Here is a 15,407-nt window from a genome sequence, read left to right on the forward strand (position 1 = left end):
ACGCAGACGTGTAGGGGCAAGTCGTCTAGTGCAGTGGCGTAGCGTGGTGGGGGCAGGGAGGGCGGACCGCCCCGGGCGGCAAAATTTCACAAGTTCGCGTATTCACGGGTTCCGTACAAATATTTACGGTTTTCAGATTTTTTCCTATAGATAGACGTTCTGTAAGATACACCTACCGAGATTCCTGTCAAATTTCATGTTTATAAGTCAACGGAATAGTAAGTAATGCTAACCTATTACTAAAAATTTAAACACATGCTTTGCATCCACATTAAGTGTTGTTTGGTATGCAGGTTTTCTCTACCTCTAGTGTTTTTGTTGATGAGAGGAAACCACTTAAATAAGGACTATAAATTTCTCTGGCGCCTATTATAAAAAAGGATTCACAAGAACAAATTTGATGCTTGCTTCTAACAGTTCTATGATCATTCTGTTAGTAAATTGGAATAGTTCAGAAGTTAATTTAGTCTATCTGATGATGAAAGATTAGGTGATTCATTCAATACAGGTGTCCAACTAAAAGTTTTTCTCAGTTTAGATTTCACCACCAGGTATTGTAAACTTGAAAGGAAATTTATGTAATATCCATCTGATCAAACACATTTTGTGTTAAATAAAAGACATTTTTAATTAAATTGTAACTTTCATCACCTGTATATAAAAAAATTAGACATTGAAAATGTTGAGAATATTACAAAGGTTCCGGTTCACGACCATAAACTTGCATTATCTTCTCCATTATTTCCCAATTTTTTTCTTTCTGCAGATCCTTTGTGAAAACCTGAAACATTTGATGAGTAGATTTTAGTATTGGCTTCATTTTATTACTCTATGTATTATTTTTATTGTTTTGTACCTAGTCAGGTCATAAGTATTGTCACACAGTAAAAACTTTTCTTTTAGAATGCTGGCCACAAAAAAGTTTATTGAACCCGAATTTCGAATTGTTCATGAAAATAAAAATAGTATACATTTAGAATTTTACTCATTTTTAAATATGGAGTGGACGCTTAAAGAAGACTGTGTTGCAGTTATTGCGTTGCATCGTTGCGTTACGCGCCAATTCAAATTTTTAACATACTGATAAATTTTAATATAACCAAAAGATTCGTTTATCGTACCATCAAACGATACAATGGCCGCACAGATTGAAGGCCTGTATTCAAAATCATGGAGGTCGTTTTGAATAAACTTTAGTGTCATAAGAATCTATGTTTTGTTAAGTTCATTTTGGTATATGAATGGTTACATAATGAATAAACTTGTTTCAATTATTTTACATTAAACATGTGACAGAATTTATGACCTGACTATGTAAATACAAGAATCACGTATTGAATATGAATCTTTCACAGATACCCAATCTTAGACTCCAATATACGTAAACTAATATTGTTGAAAAATAACATACTATTAAATCTTATCATATTCAGTTTGACATAACTTAGATGTAATATCAGGCACTATTTTAATAGTACTGAAATCCAGATATATTCTGTTGTAACTATTGTAACTATTACATTAAAGTTGCCTGTAGATTTTCAATCTTTCATATAAACCTTGCCTAATCATATATCTGGTAATTGATTTTTATTTGTGTATACCAATCTTTTTAGTGGTTTAATGCTTCACAGTTCAGATTATTACATCCACCTAACATCATAAGACTATTGGAACAATTTTGTGTTTCTTATAAATTCAAAGCCTTTTCCTATTTCATAATTGCTGTTCTATTTATTGTTTTTGTGTATATTCTGGGTGAAATGCATAGAGAATTTATTTATTATAAAAGCCCTTTGTTGATGTCCTCTATATTAAGTATATAATTTTCTGTCAACACCATTATTTAATTATTTCTAGCTAATTATAAATAGTAGCTGAAATTATATGCTATAAATAATATCAACAAAATGTGAAAATACTAGTTATTATTAAATATAAAATCAAAACAACTTACTGAACACCACGCAGCATCATCATCTAGTGTGGATGCCAATGGCACTGATACTCCTAATACATGTAAAGCTAAAGTTAAACATGCCACTGCTATATGGGGTGCTCGATAGTCAAGTACTGCTGGTGAGTGATGGAAATCCTGAAGGAAAGCCATTGCCATTCGAGCAATGGGAGCTGAACGCCACTGCGCTACTGGAAACCATTCTTGCAGCGATTTGAGATAATGCAATAGATACCGGTGTGGCGACGGCGCTTCCAGATTAAATCCCAGCAGTCTCAGCACAAGAAGCTCGGCTTGAGCTACAGCACTTCGCCATGACCAGTACTCGTCGCCTAGCTCCAACGGACCGGCTCCACGATTTATCGAATTGTGTGCTACATTTACAGCATCTCGCAACCTAACAGGCTCATCTCGAGATTTCCCGGCTGCACACAAACAAGCAGTGCAGATTACGTAGCAGTCGTAATCATTCTTGTCGGCCTCTTTAAAGAATTTGTGGTAAAATATGGCAGCAGTCGCTATAGTTGCAGGCTGCAAGCCAAGCTTTATTCCACATTCAAAAACAAAATTTGTTGCTAAGCTGTGGTTCGGCGCGCCTCGATAGTCGGGTACGCGCTTTTCGCGTCTGTTTTGCAAAGCCATTACGTCAACTAAGTCTTTCATTATAAAGCATCAATTATTTAAACGATATTAAAAATATAGTTAATTTTCCAATGTTTACAGAAGTACCAGACAACCAAACAATCTGATCACTTTTGATTGATTTTTGAATTTGACTTTTGTTTGTAATCATTTGAGGTTATTTTCGTGTACTTTTTGTTAGTTCTTATTAGAGAGGCAATGGGAACTAAGCTCATAGGTTCAATATTTTTAAGGACTGAAGTAATAAATGCCTCTTGAGCAAAAAGTAAAGTACACCAAAAAAAGGGTGCACGTGAAAAAAGTGACACTTTTATGCGGTATTGTGGTTTTCTTCATTTTTCATCCTTAACTCAAATTTTTCTTGTAATAGGGAATGCTGTGTATAAGAGAAACGACCTAGCTCCCTTTGTCCTTTCCTTCTCTCCACGGTCGAGTGGGTCGCGAGACGCTCTGTCCATTTTCTCACTCTCGCTCTTCATAAATTGTATGTTTTCATTCTAGTTGTGACGAATCTGTCGCGAAATAAATTTTATTCTCAACGCGCCTAAAGGTGTAGGATGACATGAAATGAACCTATTAGTAAGATGATGGTAATTTAACAGTTTTTAATGGACTTTTTGAAAGAAACTAGAAAATTACGGTAAGCAATTTTGTTTCATTTTCACCACAGATGTTAAACGGCTACTGATGAATGGATAATGGTAACAGGTGCTTGGAGTGTCTAAGCACCGAGAATGGATCAAGAGGACGCGATAAGACGTGTTTTGGGGTGACAATGGTTTTGCGTTACGTTGGCGCCTGGGTCGAAAGTATAATTGTAGACGGCCACAATACGAGGATTAAGGTGCCGCATCGCTTACTAAAAGAAAAGAATGCAAGAAATGACGGGTTTGAATTAGACTGACTCGATAAAGACGTGCACTCAGTGAGAATGTTTCGATTTTTGGTAGTCTGGTACCATATACCATCAAAGTCTAATACATTGAACTTTGTATTTATTGCTTTGATTTAATAAATATTACTCTGTGTCAATATCACTGCATGCCATGAACTTCCTATTTTAAATAAGAATCAATTCACGAGAAACGAAATGCTATAAAGCTTTTGTTGTTTATCGTGTGTGAACCTTCCGGCAGTACCTAACTAATTCAATGTCTTAACCTAGCGCTAAGCTAAGTCTAAAGTCGTTTATTTTTTCCCCTACTTATTGCTTGGTAGCGCGAGAGGCTATTCCAGCTTCGCGCGGAGGGGTAGGGAAGCTTACGGGCTCAACCTGAGAGAATTTGCTAACGCCAGCCCTAACAAAAGCAGCGCTTGGCAGAATCTATCACCCAAACGGAATCGCGACCCCCAAAGAAGATCCGGCGAGAATCTCAGTGGGCTGTCTATGAGTTAGTACGCTTGTCTATGGGTTAGGACGATCATCAGTGCTTGAAGAGCCTAAAACCACAAACCACCGACAGTAGATCCGGGGATCTGACAAGGCCTGTTCCAGGCCGCGTCGGCTTGCATGGCCCAGTCACTCGTGTCGTATATGGGTGTTTACTATCATACAATTCCGTAGATACTATTCTCAAATTTGCACTGGTACAGATTTATACACATATTAATAATATAAAAAGAAGGGAATTGTTTGGGAGGAATAAATAAAAACAAATGATATATTTGAACATAAAAATTAGAATATAATCATTTTCAGTAATTATTTAAAATTATACACTTAAAGTACATTTATAGTAAATTCAATAAAAAATACCAGTGCAGACGAGATACAAATAAGAGAAAATATTGTTTAATTACATCGTTGGTTAAACACATCGCTTTCAGTAAATGCAATTCACAAAACATAAGTCGGGAAAGATCAAACAAACGATCAAAGATGTCACTTGTTTTAGAAAAATAAAGATAAGATTGAATCACATTCAAAAATTACACTAGTGACTAAAAATGTTACTTCCATAAACTTTTGTTCAACAGAGTGATCAGTCGTCGTCACCACTAGGCGCCAGGGCCGCCGCGCGCTGGTGACGACTCGACCGATCTCTCGTACGCACTAGAAATAAATGTTTACATGTTCATCAATTCTAATAATAGATACTTCCAACATTGTACTCTGATCGGTACCGATACGACTACATACACGACCTCTGCCTTACTTTCAGACATAATTTAGATATCAAAGAACATTCAGTATGTATAAATAGTGAGGTTAGTAATAACTTTGGCAAATATGAATGAAGCATGGTGATATTTTTTTTTTTGTTAGAACGACACTATAGTGACAAAGACCCAGCACTTTTAATGAAACGCTCTTACTGATGTCGTTCATTCGCTAACTAACACCGACGACGCGCGGACGACGTCCGGAGGACTGATCGTTCGATCACCAGTAGAGTCCAGCCGAACTATCGTACCGCATACCCGAACTCGATATCCTCAGATGATTCAAAAAAAACTAACGCATCAGAGATCAAACATCTCGGCTCGCATGAACACGCCGCGCCACGCTTGCGGGTCCTTCCCTCGTCGAGTCTTACAAAACTAAACGTGATTCGAGCGAATAAACAATGCGGCAGTGTACAAAATTTACATCACATTCACTCGAAATATTAAGCAAATGGCGGTCCGCGCGGACGACGCGACGGAGCCAGCAGAATGATGCACCACCTCACATTCGTCGTACACTCATTAAACAAAATCATTATAATGTAATGAAGCGTTCTTAACTACAAGTTTCTGGTTGAATGTAGAATTGCTCTAATATTATTATTTTTTTTCATTATTTTACGTACACATATTGTTTACATAACAGTAAAAAACCTACCTAGCAACAAGCGAGCGTGGGCCCGCGCCGCATGCCGCCGACTCGACCGCGGCCCCCGATCTAACGAATGTCTCGCGACTCGGTTGTCTACACGTTTCTTTTCATTATAATCTCCTAAATAGGACTCATTTTACAAAATCTTTGGTTTTAAGCAACCTCACGATGCATTACATTGAGCGCTTCGTTATAGATCGGCGTGTGGCCCGCGCGGTCACGGTGTAGGCGTTACGTTTTCCATTTTTTTTTTAAATCAATTTTTACATATTCATAAACGTAAAATGAAAATAAATCACCTAACTATGACAATCGATAGTAAAGGTTACTGTCTAATTGCATTAATAATTATGTTTATTGATACAATTATGGTACTAATGCTTAAATTAGGAGTTTTTATTTATTTATTTATTATTAATAATAAATTATGTTATATAGTATATAATATGTATTGGGTGAATCGGTTACGCTAATTCGCGAATGTATACATACATAGTTTATATACTCACAAATCTTACATTTGATACGAATAGTAGCCATAAGTGGATAACTATACGCTAAGGAGTTTTGTGCAGCTTGTGCGATACGTTACTGCAGCACCGACACCAGAGAGCCGGCGAAGACACGACACCACGACCAGATATCGGCTGCACGAAAATACGTATGTAGCTTACAAATATTACAAAGCCTTCAAAAACTAAACTATATTAAAATCAAACCAACAACAGGAACGGGTCTGACGCGCAATTCTGTTTCCCCGAGAACGTAATTAAAAAAAAAAAAAAAACTAATGAAATAATGTAAATCACAACATACTTTTAAGCCATTTCAACGGATCAGCTGCTTCGCAAATCATACTTACATTTGACGTATAAAGGTCATTGACACTCCTGTTCTTGGCTTGATCTGATCCCGACATAATCACTTCCAACCTGAATCTGCGACGACAAATAAAAAAAAAAAGCAACATCCGCTCTGACGCTTTAAGATAAACAATGCACGTCCTACGTCACAGACTCCATCAACGAACAATTACAATAATGTTAACATTATAGGTACGACGATTATAATGCTATTTTAATTTATTCAATAATAACTGTTTAAACGCTAAATATACAGGGCCTCATTTAGTGTTACTTCTAGTTACTTCTAGACATTCAACGTTATATTAATATCGGCTGCAAAGTTTTATATGCAATGTTGTATATTTCCTTAAAAATTTGTCAAATGATATTGAATGGTGATGAAATGATAATGGTGATGAAGTAAGAGCGAGAGCCACCATTAGCCGAGAGAAAACGAAACAACTTCATGTGCGTTTTTTTTTTTTTTTATTTATTTATTATACAGAATACATTTAGAGTGCAGACTAAACAAGGCCCTTTATAAATTAAATAGTTACATGATTTTTTTAATAGATGATTAGATATGACGCTACAACTTAAAAAGTACAAAATGTCCAAACGACATGACAAAAAATTAATAATGAATATAAATATGGCATTATAAAATGATTAAACTGGAATAAATAGTTTGTGCTTACATCACTTAAATTAAAATAGGTACTAAACCTCAAGTAAGTTAGGAAAGAGTTCAGCTCACAATACAATATTAGCTAAGATATATCGGAACATAAACAAAGGTTCTAAATCCCATAGAGTTACTGTTCGTGTTTTCAAAATTGTATAAAAATATATTTCCATCGTGCTAATACTTAATAGTGGAATGATGCATTGTAATCAGTTATAATAGGCCTGTGAACATTTCCACGTAATTCACTACAGTTCGGTGTGAAACATCAAATAATTTAAAATTGACATCAAGAGTCAAAATGTTGGACATCCATTCTATTATGTAACTTAAAACCAACCATTGAACTCAAACCTATTGATTCGATTCTTATGTGTGAAGAATATGCGATTATTTTAGGTAGAATATATTTAAAAATTATTGTGACAAAACATTAATGATCAGGGAGCAACCAAAGAACAGATTAATAATCACGAACCAGTAGATTTTTGCAAAAAGGCGGATATCCGACTTTTTGTCTGTGATGTCTAATATTGGTTGTTGCCCCTCGGTCCGTAAGAGAGTGAGTATATAAGCAGAGTTAGTGACCGGTGCTCCGGGGGGGCCGGAGCGAGGCCGACGGTGACACAACTAGATCGTAAACGAACGAACTTCTGAACGAACCAAACGCTGAACGAACGCCTAGCACCAAAATTTAGAATCGAACACTAGATCGCTAATTCCACTGAAAAACATGTCTAACGGCAGGTCCAGACGGGTCGAATAGTTCTCAACGCAACACTTTGAACAACCGAAAGATGTCAAACTTTTGAATCGATTTATGTTTCGATTCGCGAATAATCGATATAATCGACTCGCTCGGACCCGGTATTAACGAGAACGTTCCAGCGGGGAAGGCTCGTCCGGAACGAAGAACAGAACGACGGTTTATATATTACAAGGGAAATGAAACGCTACCCGCACGTCTCGCATCTAGTCGCGCACCGCACGTCGGAGCCGCGTGACTCGTGATAACTGCACGTCGGCGGTACATATCGAGTAAGCTTACTTCTCATAAAAATATATACACCACTAGATTTAATTACCAGAAATAAATTAACAGGCTATGCAGGATACACGCATTCGATCGTAATTCGAGTATTCAGAATTTAATTCGAGATGACAAGTTGTGGTTTACAAGAATCATGCAACAAATTCATAGACACGTTTATCTCTGATCTGGGATTAGATTTTTCGATATTCGTTTTTCGAATTATCTTTATCGTTAGCAGCGTGTGTATCGGTTAGGTTAGATAGCGCTGTTTTTTATTTATTTTTGATATAAAAATAGCGGTGTATAAATATAGATAATAGTGGCGGCGGGTCCGAGGCGGCTAGTACAGGCCGCAGCCGCGCAGGTTGTTGGCGATGATCACGTCGGTCACCGCGTCGAACACAAACTGGATGTTGTTCGTGTCGGTGGCGCACGTCATGTGGCAGTAGATCTCCTTCGTGGTGGACTTGTTCTTCGCTTCGAACTGCGCCTGGATGTACGCGGCCGCCTCGCCGTACTCTTGCGCGCCTGCAAGTAATGCATTATAATCATTATAATGTATTTTCTATTGTTTTTTTTCCTTTGTCGTATCACTATTGTCAGAGCGGTCGTGGTCGTCATTCATATCATTGCTGTGGGCAGATGTTATGTGCCTCACGAGCAATCGCCACTCCTCCCGGTTTATGAATTGCCTAGATGGGTGGACGAGCTCACAGCCCACCTGGTGTTAAGTGGTTACTGAAACCCATAGACATCTACAACGTAAATGCGCCACCCACCCCGAGACATAAGTTCTAACGTCTCAGCAATTACAACGGCTGCCCCACCCTTCAAACTGAAACGCATTACTGCTTCACGGCAGAAATAGGCAGGGTGGTGGTACCTACCCATGCGGACTCACAAGAGGTCCTACCACCAGTAAATAAGTCTGGTACACTCATATTATTTATTATATATATACACACACACACATACACATACAGTATTTCTAAAGCTCGTTCTTATTAAATTTCCCATTAAGCTCTGAAAATTCTCCTCCACGGTGATTACTCAATGCAGCATGCCAAATAATCAAACGAGGTTTGAAATTTGTTGGTAATTACTGTTGAACCGTCCGTGGCTTAATAAGTAATAAGCCCGGTGTACAATTATGTCAAGAGATTACGGTCGATAACCATCTTCCTATGAAAATAATAAAAACAATAGTAATACTGACAGATCTTGTAAAACTATGCATAAATATTAAAGTTGTTCATTTATTTTTCTTCCTGCCCTAACGCCACTGGATTGGTCAAGAATACTTAGTTTCTAACTGGCTTAGCTTAAAGTCTTAGGGAATACAGACTTTGGATTGGCATATCCAAATGGCAATGCATAAGCTGTGAAATTACAATTTTTACGGTCATGAAGAACTAGGTATTAATAATACCGGTCAGACATATTTTCATGCAAGATCCTAAGACTAAATTGTGATTAGTAAAACGATAAAATACCTGTATATTCTGGAAAGCATATGGTGAGCGGCGATCTGCGAATTTTTTCCTCGAAGAGATCCTTCTTGTTCAGGAACAAGATGATGCTGGTGTCGGTGAACCATTTGTTGTTGCAGATAGAATCGAACAACTTTAGACTCTCCTGCATACGGTTCTGTAAATTTAAATGCAATGTGATAAATTTGGTACATATCAGTTATATATTGGCAAATCGAAGAACATAACAACAAAAATGTATTGACGAAAATTCTAATAAAATATTTATGTGTAAAAATTTCCAAATAAGATCTGAGGACAATTAATTATTCTTAATGATAAGAAACAACAGCTTTTCGGTTTGTAATAGTTTCCAATAAATTAGTGACCTGTGAGATATCACCAGGAGCCTCCACACAACACCCTATCGTTTCATCGACATTGGTTACAATAATGTTAAAACCTTTTTTTTATTAACTAATCTTATGGATGGATCTGAATGTTGGGCGACGAAAGTGAAGCATGAAAGAGGAGTGTATGCGGCAGAGATGCAAATGTTGAGATGGATGTGTGGAGTGACAAGAATGGACAAGATAAAGAATGAGTATATCAGAGGAAGTGTGAGAGTAGCCCCCATAATCAATAAATTAAAGAGCGGACGGTTAGCGTGGTATGGACATGTGATGCGTAGATAGAAGATGCATGTAACTAGGAGATGTATGGAAATTGTAGTGCAAGGTAGAGGGGGAAGAGGTCGACCGAAGAAGACACGGAGTGTGTGAATGACGATATGAGAAAGAGAGTAGTGGTGTTGAGATGACGGCTGATAGAAGAGAATGGAAGAGAAAAATTAGCTGTGCCGATTAGTGGGATAAGATGGGGAAGAAAAAATCTAACTCTTAATAAATAAATAAAACTGAATCATCGGCTCATTCATTACTGTATATACTGACCGTTGTTTCATCCTCGTGCAACACCTGATCATATTCAGACATGGCAACACAGAATATGATCGCGGTCACGTCCTCGAAGCAATGAATCCATTTCTTCCTCTCCGATCGCTGCCCGCCCACGTCGAACAATCTGGAAACATAATTTGCGTTACTGATTGAATCATACTACTATTTATGTCGTCACTATATCACTCTAGTTCAACCATGTATACTGATAATGTTCGGAGCGCTCGAAATATTTATGTACATAGTAAAGTAATAGAAACAATTATAAAGTTACTGTAATTATTCAACAATGAAACATTACTAATGATGACACAAAAGCTTTATTTGTAATCCCTGATTGACTTAGGCGTGATTACAGTGATTAACAATTCTAGACGAAGTTCATATTCGTTTCATCATAATAGACTATGAATTCCATAAGTTAATAGATTTTGAAATCACTATCAAATATGTATTACTGAACCACGTGCCATATTTTCATGGACCACATTTCTTGTCGTTGGAAGAAAAAAAAAACAATCAACAATTTCAACAAGCCTATTTAATTAAAGTGTTGTTGTTTTGTTGAATAGAAAAAACAGGGGAACAAACAGACAATTGTTGCCATTTGTTTTGTGGTTAATGTTACTATTTCTTTTAGGGTTAAATTTTGTACATTAAACTAATAAAAACCAATCACTCATGGTCGCCACATTCACACATCATCTTTCAGATTATAAATACAACTTACAATTTTATTGAAATACTTATTGCCCCTTATAAATCGATGTCTCTTCGTTTGGAAAATTCCGTAATCGCCTATAAACAGTTACTATTTAAAGCCGTCGCTTGAAAAGATCAACTTACTTGAAATTGAGGTTTTTGAAGGAGAAATGTACTTCGACGATTCCAGTCGTTTTGACTCTAGTCCTTAGGATATCTTGTTCGGTGGGCTGGTAATCCTTTGCTCCTAACCGGTCGAGGTCGTCCAGGAAACTAGAATCAAAGGAGACCGTGAGCATTACCGAAAATACAATTGTTGAATTTCACTAACTAGTGGTCGCCCGGTAGTCGAAATTCTACTATAATTAATTGAAATTATAAGTTTGTACACTATTAAGATTCTATTTTCAAAGACTATTATACTTCTATAATCACAAATTTCGCCAAGACTACACTATAGAAAAATATTCATAAAGACAAACAATATTTAATCTATTCTCAATTTGACCACAGACGTCAAGAACAAAAGTTTGACAATAAATAGTATGCATGCGTGTGTGCGTCAAATACATGGTATGTAGTGTGTGTAATGTTTTCTTTATTGATTTAATGTATCTTTTATGCATAATTTACAAAAAATATTAGCATTGTGCACTTCTCTATATTCTCTATAAGTGTAGAAAATTTCATACTCCTCCGTCCGTGCAATTTTCGTAAAAAGGGATACAAAGTTTTTGCTTCACGTATTAATATATAGATGACATTGATATTATCATGTGTAAGTTACATTTTAGTAATTACATAATAAAAAAAACGTTGACAGTGCGCGTGGGTTTTAAAAATCAAAATTTATTCTCCTAAACACTCTGTGAACTTAAACTAGTGTATACCACAATAGAGAGTTAAACATTCAACATGATAATGAATAATTTCGAATTTTTAATCACTTTTCAATTTAATCAATTTACCTTTTCTTTTACAATAGAAAACATAAGGTGGTAGGGCGCGATAGTGGGCATTAAAATTATATAAAAATATTCTGTTTGTGTTTCCTTAATAGATTTCACTGTGAATTTAGAATGCTTAATACGTGTGCAATTACAGTTCGATTTGCCGTTAATGTATTCATTATTCAGAATTGATAAGGAACGAATACGAGTATGTTTTTATTGGTTTGGAAAACCAGTTCTTTTTTTTTAAATTATACTTTAATTTTAATTATTAATTTAATTAATTTCTTTGTGTATGGGCGCTTGTATGAAAATGTTCACATACCATTCTATTTTAAAACAAATTGTTTGTTTATTTGTATTGATGTTTAGTTTTTTTAAGAATATATTTGACCTAGGTCAAATTTTAAAGAATTCAGGTATTTTATTAGGATACACAGTCAGGCGTAAAATAGTGTACGTGGTTTAAGTCACGCATTCAAATAGTATTGGGTCACATTCATTTGTTTTTGTGCCTTAACAATGGCAGTATATTTGGCATCCACACACATTGTTCCTAAAATGATGTCTACGGTTTTATACGTATGTAAATGAATATAAATCAAAGATAACGATTTCATAGGGTAACCTAAGATACGAATAAAAACGTTTTACTTATATTAATCAATGGAAAACACAAATTGGTTTTTTTTGGAAAGTGGGGGTGATCATCTAATAACAAAATTTTGTAATGGTTAAAGTGCAGTTCGTGTAAACTATATTCATACGTTTAAATAGATACATATTTTAAATAGAAAATGATTACCCAACAATTCGTTACACGAACGTTTGCCCGGTGTGGGAATCGAACCCACGACCCTCGGCTCCGCAATCAGGGACACTTAACTACTGCACCACCGAGACGGTGAAACTGTCAAATTAATTTAAACCTATAGACATTTAAAGACTAATCGCACTCAAGCGAGAAATCAAAGATAGAAATCTACGATCGTATAGGGCGAGCTGCACGTTTAGCATCCTGTTTGCCACTAGTTGCAGTCGACGGTGGCGGTGATGTCGCATACATATTAACGAGCTCGCAGACGACACGCGATCCTTGAATAAATACAGCATTCGTTTGTATAGCCCCCTCTTCGTGCTCAGCTAAAGAACGTTTCTGCTTTTGCATTTTGTCGAGTGTCTCTTTGAACGACGTTAATACGCAGCGTATTTTCTAGAATTTACGCTAGAATATATTTTTCAAAACTGTTCGTAATTGGTTATTTTTTTTTTTTTTATATTGCTTAGATGTGTGGACGAGCTCACAGCCCACCTGATGTTAAGTGGTTACTGGAGCCCATAGACATCTACAACGTAAATGCGCCACACACCTTGAGATACAGTTCTAAGGTCTCAGTATAGTTACAACGGCTGCCCCACCCTTCAAACCGAAACGCATTACTGCTTCACGGCAGAAATAGGCGGGGCGGTGTTACCTACCCGTGCGGACTCACAAGAGGTCCTACCACCTGTAATAATAATAATTAATAATTAATCGAGCCTATACTTCCAAAGAGATACAATATGAATATTCGGTCTAAAAGATCGGCGTGACGTCATGAATCGTGCCTTAGTGACTCACTAGCAACAACGACATCATTCATTTCTGAGTAACGTGATCTTTTAATTTTTTCATCCCAGTCACAAAAACGTCACGTTAATAGTAGTGAGTCAGTTTGGATTTTAGAAACTACTAGCTGCACTCGCCCGCTTTGCTGGGCCTTTTAAATTAACATTATTATTTATTGTCATTATTATTAGGGAGTCCAACGCTGATATAAATATTAACCTATCCATTAAGTACATGTATTTTCTACATGGATACCAAGTTTCAAGTCAATTGGATGCATGGTTCAGTAGTTATAACGGAACATCCGTAAAAACCACTGTTGATTTATATATTAGTATAGATTATAAAACAATTATTTTTCTTGGCAACCCTTACATAGTTTTTTTTTGTTAATCCTGACTCCGTTTTATTGAAAGATAAGAGCGCTAAAGTAAGCCTTTTCACAACTTCCCCTTGTCATATGCGACCAAAAATATCTATGATTTTATTATTATTAGGAAAATAATTTAAAAAACAACGAACTTTCTAAGCTTGGTCAATGGTGCGATGAGGGAAGTGATGATGGTACATAAAATTATGTATGCTGTATGTTCAGTAGCAACTCAATCTAATTCTAAGTGATGTTTTAAGCATCAACTCTATGCAGCGTAGCGGGCCATTCACCTTGGTAAATAAGGTAAAAGTGTCACTTTTATTGTGATAATAGATCCCTTCCCTTGAAAATGGAACACTAACCGGAATACATATTATATGGAAAGGAAAATCGACTATTCTGTTTGTTGATTATTTTATGTCGATCGTTGCCGAAGCGACGGAACGCTTATCCTATTTTTAGATATAAAAATACATTAACCGGACGAGGTAAAGAGTCTTATTCATAAGAGGATGTATACTAATAATACTGACATTTCAATGGTATAAGTCAAAGTCGCGTAGAGCTGTAAAATGTACACAATTGAAATGTGCATTACGCAATCCTGAATTACACGCACCTACCTTATCTAAATAAATATCTGTAACAAAAAGAGTATTATTGACTGAAAATTTCAATAGAGGTCGAACTTCTGAATACACTTTGTATGATAATGATATTAAATAGAATAAGTACAAAATATAAGATAGCTCTTTTATCTGATTTTATTTTATAAGGACCGTCAATTGTTATGTTTTGTATTTGTATACCTTTTAAAAGCAATATAATGAATTTAAACAATATAATTTTATGTTTGGTACTTTATCGATATTTTCCGATCGACGAGATTCTTGCTTGAAACAATTTAATTTAAGTGAAAAGAAAAAAAATATATAGTCCGCATCAAAATGGATTTTTATTACTGTCTCTGTATGTATGTAATAAATTGGCCGGTGAAGTGGGCCCTGGATAGTGGATAGTGCTAGAACATAATTATGTTAAAAAAATTCATTTATGGATCGTATTTCCAAGAGTGACCCCAGCCAGCAGGGTCGTAATGTTTAGTTTATAAACATGACTTACATTTGTACTTATAAAAAATACAAATGACAATTTTTATTCAAAGCTATAAAAATAAAATTATAGCCGCCAACGTAAAGCACTTGAACGTGTTATCAAATTATCTTAATTATTCGTGAGAGGGTACTTACGAAATAAGTAGTTAAAACGTCTCGTGTGAAAGGCCAGCGCTAACACGATTCACCGGTAACTTATACGAAATGAAAAAAGTATGCTTCGAGTCACGCAAGGTTTATTTCTGCAATT

At 36.0% G+C, this 15,407-nt stretch overlaps 2 protein-coding genes across 3 annotated transcripts in view; both read right to left on the minus strand.

The window, feature by feature from the left end:
• Window positions 1-623: 623 nt before the first annotated feature.
• Window positions 624-2,765, minus strand: koko (cyclin Q). Its single transcript, XM_089735309.1, has 2 exons — window positions 1,958-2,765; window positions 624-781 (listed from the first exon to the last, which is right to left on the minus strand). Exons 1-2 carry the CDS (start codon window positions 2,618-2,620, stop codon window positions 692-694), a joined length of 753 nt encoding a protein of 250 aa, XP_089591435.1. The 5' UTR covers window positions 2,621-2,765; the 3' UTR covers window positions 624-691.
• A 1,496-nt stretch (window positions 2,766-4,261) lies between these two features.
• Window positions 4,262-15,407, minus strand: part of Galphao (G protein alpha o subunit) — a 42,700-nt gene continuing 31,554 nt past the window's right edge. For both annotated transcript variants that reach the window (XM_089735308.1, XM_089735307.1), the window contains exons 5-8: window positions 11,255-11,383; window positions 10,403-10,532; window positions 9,474-9,627; window positions 4,262-8,508 (exon numbers count right to left, since the gene is read on the minus strand). In XM_089735308.1, the coding sequence (XP_089591434.1) occupies window positions 8,321-8,508; window positions 9,474-9,627; window positions 10,403-10,532; window positions 11,255-11,383 (601 nt within the window). In that variant the 3' untranslated portion in view covers window positions 4,262-8,320. The remainder of the gene's footprint in view (window positions 8,509-9,473; window positions 9,628-10,402; window positions 10,533-11,254; window positions 11,384-15,407) is intronic.

This window comes from Bombyx mandarina, chromosome 19 (assembly GCF_030267445.1).
Source record: "Bombyx mandarina strain Sakado chromosome 19, ASM3026744v2".
Taxonomy (NCBI): domain Eukaryota; kingdom Metazoa; phylum Arthropoda; class Insecta; order Lepidoptera; family Bombycidae; genus Bombyx; species Bombyx mandarina.